The 9402-nt window shown below is 43.8% G+C and overlaps 2 protein-coding genes across 2 annotated transcripts in view; one reads left to right on the top strand and one right to left on the bottom strand.

Annotated features, from left to right (window-relative positions):
* bfsp1 (beaded filament structural protein 1) overlaps positions 1–120 on the top strand; it is a gene marked incomplete at both ends in the record, with an annotated part of 15202 nt that extends 15082 nt beyond the window's left edge. The window contains one exon of the mRNA XM_084076032.1: positions 4–120. Within this exon, the coding sequence (XP_083932158.1) occupies positions 4–120 (117 nt within the window). The remainder of the gene's footprint in view (positions 1–3) is intronic.
* Positions 121–3053: 2933 nt separating this feature from the next.
* Positions 3054–9402, bottom strand: part of pcsk2 (proprotein convertase subtilisin/kexin type 2) — a 59322-nt gene continuing 52973 nt past the window's right edge. The window contains exon 13 of the mRNA XM_084076639.1: positions 3054–4925. Within this exon, the coding sequence (XP_083932765.1) occupies positions 4439–4925 (487 nt within the window). The 3' untranslated portion in view covers positions 3054–4438. The remainder of the gene's footprint in view (positions 4926–9402) is intronic.

Here is a 9402-nt window from a genome sequence, read left to right as displayed (position 1 = left end):
AAGGTGGAGGTGCACGAGTCTGTGGAGAAGATCTCCAAGGACCGCAAGGTCAAAGGCTACGAGGAGACCGCCATGGTGGTGGAGACCATGATCGAGAAGACCAGCAAAAAGAAGCCCTGAACTTGAACCCGACGATCAAAAACCCCCCAAACCCCCCGCCCCCACCCATGGTCTGGCTTCACTGACCACAAGACAAAACCGAGGTGTTAATAAACCAGTGGTTCTCAAACTTTTTTAAATTTTATTTCAAGGACCCCCAATTTGGTATAGGCCACGGACCCCCATAACTCTTGACAGGGTGCCAATGCGGAAACAATGCGGAACGTCTGACCAATCACCATTTGGTTCCTGACTATCGGCCATTTTAGCTGGGGACCCCCTCAAGGTCCCCGAACCCGACTTTGAGAACCACTGTGGTGCACACAACCACAATGAGATGCTGCTGTTATACGCGATCAGCCGGGTCTGCGAGGAAGACCAGACAAGCCAACGCTTATTATTAACGACCAAAACGCACATTCCTACTCTGTTTTTCCAGCGCGCCTTTTTTGCTTGCACTTCACTGGACTTCACGTCCGGCACTCTGTTTATTTCTTTTATTTATTTTAAAGCCGGTTTCCCCAAGTACTGCTGTTGTTATTATCCTACTCACGCTCATGCCATAAGACCTTTACTGTCTGAAAACTTGGAAGATAATGATGCTACACATGCCACCTCTAAATGATATTACAAAATAAAACAAACTATAAAAAGTCTACAAAAATAAATAAAAAGATGAAGTTGTGCCACCCTTCCAAACTCTGCCTTAGAAAGAAACCCCCCCAACTCTGCCCCCCTCCATGAGTTCATTTGATCAATTGGATGCCACTGCCTGCCCCCTTCACACAGTTTTGCTGTGTTATCAATTTGCTTTGATATTGAAATTATATTGATCAATAAAAATAAAGAAAAGATTCAAACATCAGGTGATGCCTCAGTTTGTTCTGCTTTGATAACAAAACGATACATTCACACATTCAGCACATCATACAATAATGGCTTTCATACAGCAGTTATGTGGTGGTGTTTACCTGCAAAAACACATTGGGCCCGATTCATTAAGCTGTTTACGCCCATATTTTGAATATAAAGGAATTTACGCAATTTCCCACGTTAGTAGTCTGATTTAAATGTTGGTGAATTTTGCGGTAGGGCCGCTCTTTCTCAAGTCTCCTCGGACAGACTTACATGGAACCAAAGCTTTCGTATGTCAGTAGAACGCCTTATTCGTCATGAAAAAAAACTTACAATAGTGCCATATTATTATATTTACATTTGTCAACACATAAAAAAGAAAGAAAAAAGATGTCAATAATCTATTGCTTGAATGCATATTATAGACATGATGCAAATTCAACTGATTTGTATTACTTTTCAACAAACATCTTGTAGATCTGCAATGTTTTTGGCTTAAGTTGTTCTCAGATTAGAGATGCTAAGATTCAAGTGGTTAATGTACAAAACATGTAATCCCATCATACAAAGATTTGGCGGCCCCCCTGTAGTAACTCTGAGGACCCCCTGTTGAAGTCCCTGTACTATGCCTTTAAAGTGGTTAAAATAATCCCCTGGCCCTTGGAGGAGCAGATTTGTGTTGCTTGTGTACGGATCAGTCTGCATGACACAGGCTGCCTTCAGTCTCTCAGTCTCTCTTTCTCTCTGTCTCTCTCACACACACACACACCCCACCCACCCACACCCACCTCTGGGTGAAGAGGTGTATATTTGGAGTGCTGCGGCAGGCTGAGTACTCATCCATTCTTCATCAGGTGTTGTGACCTGAAGGGCCTCGCTCTGTCCTCTACACTCTGAGTAATCCACTCTCCTGTTCAGGGAGGACGGAGGAGGAGATGCATGGGGCCGTCGACAGAGGAGTGAAAAACATAATTAGACGTTATAGATAGGGGGTAGGGTGGCAGACGCTACTGGAGGAGATAGTGAGAACCATATAAAACATGTTTTCACTATATAATACCAGCTAAAAACAAAAAAGGTAGGATAAGTGATATTCTTTGGTTAAAATAAGTGTTAAATAGCTCTATATTCTGATAGTACTTGCTATAGTGCTTGGCAACGTGTCATCACCACGGGGGGCGGGGGGTTGTGGCATAGTAGCTGCAGACATATTGGGGGGTAAGAGTTCAATGTTACGTCAAGCTGTTTATGACCCACCAAGATGTCCGTCGCTACCAAGTGACACTTGTTGACGACCCCTTCAGGATTTTTTTGCTACGCACTATAGTGTTTGTTAAGTAACAGGAGTCTTTGTGTCTTTCCAGCTCTCCTGATTGGCTAGAAATTTGTCACCCACCTGAAAATGTATTTTCTGTTTATTAAAGAGCTGGAGAGACAGGGAGACCTGTAACTGGAAAAAAAAATCTATAGCAATGATTACTATCAGAATAAGAATATCACTTACCGTAACTTTTCTTTCTAGATATGTGAAGGATATGTCCAAAGATATGCAAAATAAACACAGGAGAAAATACATAAAAACAGCAGAATAGTACTGCTTGCTTATAACTCATAAAATAAAAAATATACCAGAATTAAGAAACACAATATATAAAGAGTGCCTTCGTACCACAGATTATTCTTGTTTGTAGAGTGTAGAGAGACAGGAAACCGAGGTCAGAGAGAAGGGAGATATAATACAAAACATGATGGGAGTCGGATTTGAACTCCAGTCCCCACGATTCACAAGGAGCATGTGGTCCGTGGTCCGTGCACTAACTGGCCACCAGGGGGCCCCAATACCATTGATGTATTCATTCTTTCCCTGTTAAGATGTGATGGATGTTGACTTACCATTGCTAATGTTCTTCTAAACCAAGACCTCAGTCTCACACAGTCTCTCACACAGTCTCTCGACCTTTAACCCGTCTTTTCAAGCAGGTGCAAATCACTCAAGTGCTTTAACAAATAGCTGAATAGATTTATTATATAGTATAATACGCCAAAGATTATGAAATATGCTCTCGAGGACTAGTACAGGCTGCAAAATGAATCTCACATTCCTTTCCGTTTTGTCTTTTATAAACAGTGCATGTCACAAAAATATAAACAGAAACAAGTATCACTGCTCTGTTTTGCGAGATATTAAACTTTAAGTAGAATGACACAGAAGAAATCATTTACAGTCACAAACTGTACAACAGTCGGCTAAACAGGCGCAGGGCAGGAAAAGCATGATAGAGTGTGGATTATATTCTGGTTCTATGTACAATTTAGTAGAGTGTATAAACGAAAAGAAAGAAAGACAGAAAGAAAAACAGACAGAAAGCCAAGTGATGTGCATTTGTTTTCTCTATCTAGAACATGTTATTTGAAGGTTACACTTTTATCATGATCGGATTACAAGAAACATTCACTGCAGGTGGACGGAGTAGGAGGCTAACTGAAACCGGGAAAAGAGTTGGGGAGGAGAGGAGAGGGAGTAGACAAATGGTTGGACGAGAGGAGAGATAAAGAGAGGTGAATGGGAATAGGGTCTGTGCATGACTGGAGTTCCCTTTTCCACAAGGTGGTATAAACAAAGATATTCAATTACTTAAGATACACCATCCCAATTAGAGCCACTAGAGGCAAAATGGTAGACAAATCCTACGTCTCCCTAGTGGGCGCCGGCATCTGACGGCTGCTCTAGCGAACGTCCTATGTTTACTGGTGCTAGATCCCGCGAGAGTGTGTTGCTGGGACAGAGAAATGTCTATAATAAAATTGATTTCCTCCTGATTTGTCTCTCTGAAAAAAGCCATTTTAGTATGAAAATCTTGGGAAGATTGTGTGGCTTGTGACGATCGGATCCAATATTTAGTTCAGTGACCATGGAGCTAAAGAATGGTTCAGAAGCTGTGTTCACGTTCACTCTTCCATTGGAAATAGACCAACCTGCTTCCGGTCTCCTAAAAAGGCGGCCACCTACTCCACACAGATACGGGAAGTAAACCGGAGAATGCCTGTCTGTTCCCGGTTCCGTTTCTCAAAGCTTCATTTGATTGGCTCACCAGCAGATTTGAACCGGAAACACACGACACCTTTCACATTATGTGCTTCCAGTTCAAAACTGCTGATGAGACAATCAAATGAAGCTGTGAGAAAACTGACCCGGAACAGGAAACTGGAATGCCGCCTTGGAAAAGGGAACTACAAGTTATGCACAGAGCCCATGAAACGAGAAGAGAAGAGAAGAATTGATTAATTGAATACACAGGACCACAATGGAAACAGCCCCTCAGGGCTTTTTGTGTTATCCTTTTAGCATTCTTGTATAACTGTACCTCTGTACCTTTTGCAAACTGTTAATAAAGTATTCAATCAATCAATCAACGAGGAGAGGAGAGGAGAGGAGAGGACAGGAGAGGAGAGGAGAGGACTTGGCCAACATGCGTTCCGCTGTCTAGTTTTTGCTCATCAGACTCTTGAGACTCCTCTCCACCGCCTCGTCCAGCTCCTCCTCCAGCTCCTCCTTCTTGGACATGGCCAGCTTGGACTGGTAGTCGCGGACCACCTGGTCTATGTAAGGGGCACTTTGTGTTCCGTGCAGCATGAGGGTCCACTCCTTCAGTGCGCCACGCTGCGGCTCGTCGCCCCGGAAGCCCACCTCTAGGAGCCAGGTGCCGCGCGGGTCCTCGCCCCAGGTGTGGGAGGTCATGAAGGGCCACTTGTCGAAGCCCACCTTGGAGTCGTCGTCGCGGGGCCTCCGGCTGAGGAGGATGGACTTGGTGCCCATGGGCGACGTCATGTTGATGTTGAGGTCGCCCCGGCGGGTGGAGTTGACGGTGACCACGGCCTGGACGTGCTCCAGGTAGCGGACAAAGTTGTCCTTGCCCTGGCAGGCGTCCGTGGTGATGGCGAGCACCAGCCTGTCGCCAGACTGGATCTTACTGGAGGGAAAGGGGGTGACACAGAGAATTTTGGTGAGAATCTGTGGAGAGGAGATGCAGCGTCTCATGTGAGACCATTAAGAGCCTGAGGCCGATTCTATTTTTTTTTTTTAAAGCCTATGTTACTATATCAGTGGTTCTCAAACTTTTTCATGTCAAGGACCCTCAAAATGATATGTATTTGGCCGCGGACTCCCATCTCAAAATATGTTGTTCCAGGGACCCCTAGAAGCAAAGATTTTAGTTACAAATGTTCGCTTTAAAAATATATATATTGAAAGATTTGCACACATTTTCACGATTAAAAAAAAAAAGCAGATCTACAAGCTCGTAGTGTGGCACTCGGTGCCGCACTACGAGCTTGTAGATCTGTTATTTTTGAATAGCCAAGAAATCGAAAATGACATAGATGCGTTCCCGGTCTTAATGGGTTAAATGGGGTCCTATACACAAATGACATACAATACACAATACACAATACACACACACACGAATATAATGAAGTCCTGAAGCGGCCAAGAGAGGCAAAAGATCTGAGAGAAAGAGGAGGAGGAGAGAGAGAGAGAGAGAGAGAGAGAGAGAGAGAGAGAGAGAGAGAGAGAGAGAGAGAGAGAGAGAGAGAGAGACAGTGAGGATGGACGCACAGATGGGTGCATTTATTTTATTTATACGTTTATTTTGACGGGACAGCGCATATTAATGAGAAAAACAACAGTAAAAAAGGCCTAGTTTTGACCTAAATGTAGATCTGAAATACTGTACGCAAAGCCTGAATATTCTGTCTGCAAAGACAGATCAGTGTTAATGGGGAGAATGTTGGGTGCATCATAATTAATGCAACAACTACAATGAGTTCTCCTCTACTCTCATCGCTGTGAGAGCCCATTCACTGGCAATCCCATCCAGATATCATCTGGACTTCATTTGAATACAAACGAGGTGGAAATATGAATGATTTAGTGATTCATCATTTTCGCGGACTTAACAGGCAATGATGGAGGGTTGCAGAGGCCAGAAGGCCAACAGAGGAGGTCAGGGTGCTTCACCATGAGAGAGCAGAGATTTTGAATAGTTAAGGACGAATATGGATGAATAATACAAACATGAGAAATTGAGAATATGGCTGAATAAAAAATATGTAAAGATTTATTCATTGGCAACAACGAAAAAGTTATTTTCAATTGATAAAGAGTGCCTCGTTGACACTTTTCCCGGTTGAAAACACATAATTATTTGTCGAGCATCGCGGTTGTGCAACAAAGGAAATGTTTTCACATGTATACAATGTATAGAAATCTTTTGAAAATAGCATAGCTACTAGCTCTGTACTTGAGTAGATGTACTTTGTTACTTTCCACCACTGGCTGTTGTCACAAATTGGACCATCTCACAAGTACAGCTTCCTTTGAAAACATGAAACGGCTTTGTGTCCAGAACAGAACATTGGCTCCGGGACCCGTGGTGCTGCACTCGAGTACAATTTTCAAGTGCTTTTACTTCACTTGAGAGCCTTTCCATTTTTCTATACTACTTTATACTGCTCTACTCCACTACATCGCTATAATAACTATAATGTATTTTTTTTCCTTTTTGTCTTTGAAATGTAGTGGAGTGAAAGTCATCCAAAATATAGTATCCAAAATGAAAAATACTCAGGTAAAGTACAGATACCCCCCCAAATAACAAACAAAAAACAGTACTTAAGTACAGTACTCAAGTAAATGTTACCATGCACCGCTGTGCTGTTGTGTTTAGAGAGGACGCACCGCTGATCCCATCTGTGTCGGTGATGGAAAGTGAGATGGAGAAACACAGCGGGGCAGGAGTGGACACACAGCACAAAACCTCTGTGTTCATTAGACTCAGAGAGAGTGAAAAATAGACCTTTACGGGTCCATTTTTATTCTCTTCTGAGTCAAAGCAACACAGAGGATTTTGACAGCGTAGAACAGGCGGAGAGGCTACGAGTGTACTTAATAACATTATTAGTCACACAGCCCCACATTCTCTGAACCATTACCGCCTTCTCAGACTAACCACCGGCGTCCTCTTTTTTGGGCATGTCACTATAAGCAAACACCTTTGTCATTTCAGATGTTTATATTATGTTTATCATTTAGGTCAGTGGCAGGTGAACATTTCCAAAACAAATTCCATTTTTTTTGTCACTGTACATTTGCACATACGGGACATTTTGTCCTCATTTACCCATCTTATAACCACTACAGCGTTTGGGGGGCAATTAGGGCTTATTAAGAGTCATGCTCAGGGACACACATCGACACATTGCTGGCCTGGCCGGGAATCCAACCTGGGACAACCAGGGCCTCTGGCTTCCCAGGCGGGCTCACTAACCACTCAGCTATGGCCGCCCCATCTGCCTCAGGCGGCCTCCTCCCAGTGGGACGTGCACCGAGTAGCTCCCTGGGGAGATGCTCAGGAGGCATCCAGACCAGACCACCTTAACTGGCTCCTTTCCAAGTGAAGGAGCAGCGGCTCCACTCCCGAGTCTCTAGCGGATGACTGAACTTCTCACCCTGTCTCTAAGGGAGAAGCCAGCCACCGGTCTGAGAAAACGTTGTATCCGTGATCCTATTCTTTCGGTCATTCTTTCACTTCATGACCATAGGTGAGAGCAGCGGTGTAAAGTAATTAAGTACATTTACTCAAGTACTGTACTTAACTCATTCAGTGCCAGGCTTATTTCAAGCTTGTTGATCCCTGTGTCAGGATTAGGCTATTATTGTCTCCGCCAGGAGACAATGTTTTCACTTTCCGTCCCCCCCCCCCTTGGCCAAGCTAACATTGGTCAAGCCTCACGTGACACGTGACAATACGTTGAAAGAGTGTGCTCTGATTGGCTAGTGAGACGCATGATGTATAGCTGCCTATAAATAGATGTGTCACTTTGAAAGAGTCTTGGTCTCTTTCAAAGTGAGGTAAGACAGGAGTAATCACGAAATGGCTGAGAAATGGCGGAGTAACACTTAAGACAGGATTAATCAAGTAACACTTAAGACAGGATTAATCAGAAACAGTACTCGCGGAGACCTGTGCTCCGAGGAGCACATTTTCTAGTTTTACCTTTTCAATTGGTCACAGAGTGTTTGTCTTACTTTCACTCAAGTACATTTTTAATTCCGGACTTTTACTTGTAACAGAGTATTTCTACATTGCGGTATTGATACTTTTACTGAAGTAAACAATTTGAGTACTTTTTCCACCACTGGGTGAGAGTATAGGAACGAATCTAACTTGGTTATCGAGAGCTTTGCCTTGTGGCTCAGCTCTCCTTTCGTCACCACAGTTTGGTGCAGCAACCGCAATACTGCTCCCCCTGCTCCGTCTTCCCCTCACTCGCCAAGACCCTGAGATACTGAAACTCCTTCTTGTGGTCTAAGGACTCATTAGTGACTCATTCCCTCGTTTCCTGCTGAAAACTATATGGCCTCATATTTGGAGATTCTGTTCCTCATTGCAGCAGCCGCATAAATAAATACATTTATATTTGAAATAATAATTTAAAAACTTTACAAGCTCACAACGGACCATGTTGTGTGTGTGTGTGAGCTTGTAGATCGGCTATTTTCATGATTTGTGCTTGAGTGGTTAACACAGGAGAGAGAGAGAGAGAGAGAGAGAGAGAGAGAGAGAGAGAGAGAGAGATTACAAAGGATGTAATAACTCAGTCAGAAGCATATTGGATGCTGGGCGCGCGCACCCCCCCCCCCCCCCCCAAAGTGCTGATGCTGAGCTAGGTAGGGCTGATTCACTGTCATACATTAAGCAGCATTCGAGATGCATATTAAAACACTAAAATACCAAAGGCTGCGTTTGGTACACGTCTGCCACAGGCACTATACATAAAACACGTTCTATCCTTCACAGCATTATTATCGTCACTGAGTGTCAGGTGGAAACCTTGTATGTCCAAAACAGTTACTATTCAGGGAATGGGGGAAAGAAAAGACCCGTGTTCCAATGGATCCGGTGTATCGGCTATTTTCGAACTGCCGGATTATAAAACAGGGTTTAAGTATTTCTGTAAAGTAACAAGTAACTAAAGCTGTCAAATAACCGTGGTGAAGTAAAAACATGTAGCGGAGTAGAAGCATAAAGTATTGACAAAAGGGAAATACTTCAGTAAATCAAACGCACCTCGAAATAGTACCAAGCACAGTACTTGAGCAGAATTCAATTTACCCTTTTTTTCTTCTTTTTACAGACTAATGCTATCCGTGCACAGCAGGTACGGTGCGGAGCACACGTGGTCCTGCCATCAGATAATGGGCCAGCCTAGCGTATAATAATTATGGCATGGGGGTCAGCGAGGAGCAGGGGACCACAGGGGACACAGCCGATGCAAAGGTTTCAAAACAAACCCAGGAGCCACGCGGCGGCGAGGCCACCAACCAGCCTGACAGCGTTTTCCCAGATAATGAGAAGCTCTTCTCCAGCTAGGCGCGGGGTCGAAGTG

Source organism: Gymnoscopelus microlampas (genome assembly GCF_963454915.1).
Source record: "Gymnoscopelus microlampas genome assembly, chromosome: 13".
NCBI lineage: Eukaryota > Metazoa > Chordata > Actinopteri > Myctophiformes > Myctophidae > Gymnoscopelus > Gymnoscopelus microlampas.
The sequence above is the reverse complement of the archived record's forward strand: the minus strand, read 5'-3'. Positions and strand labels throughout refer to the sequence as shown.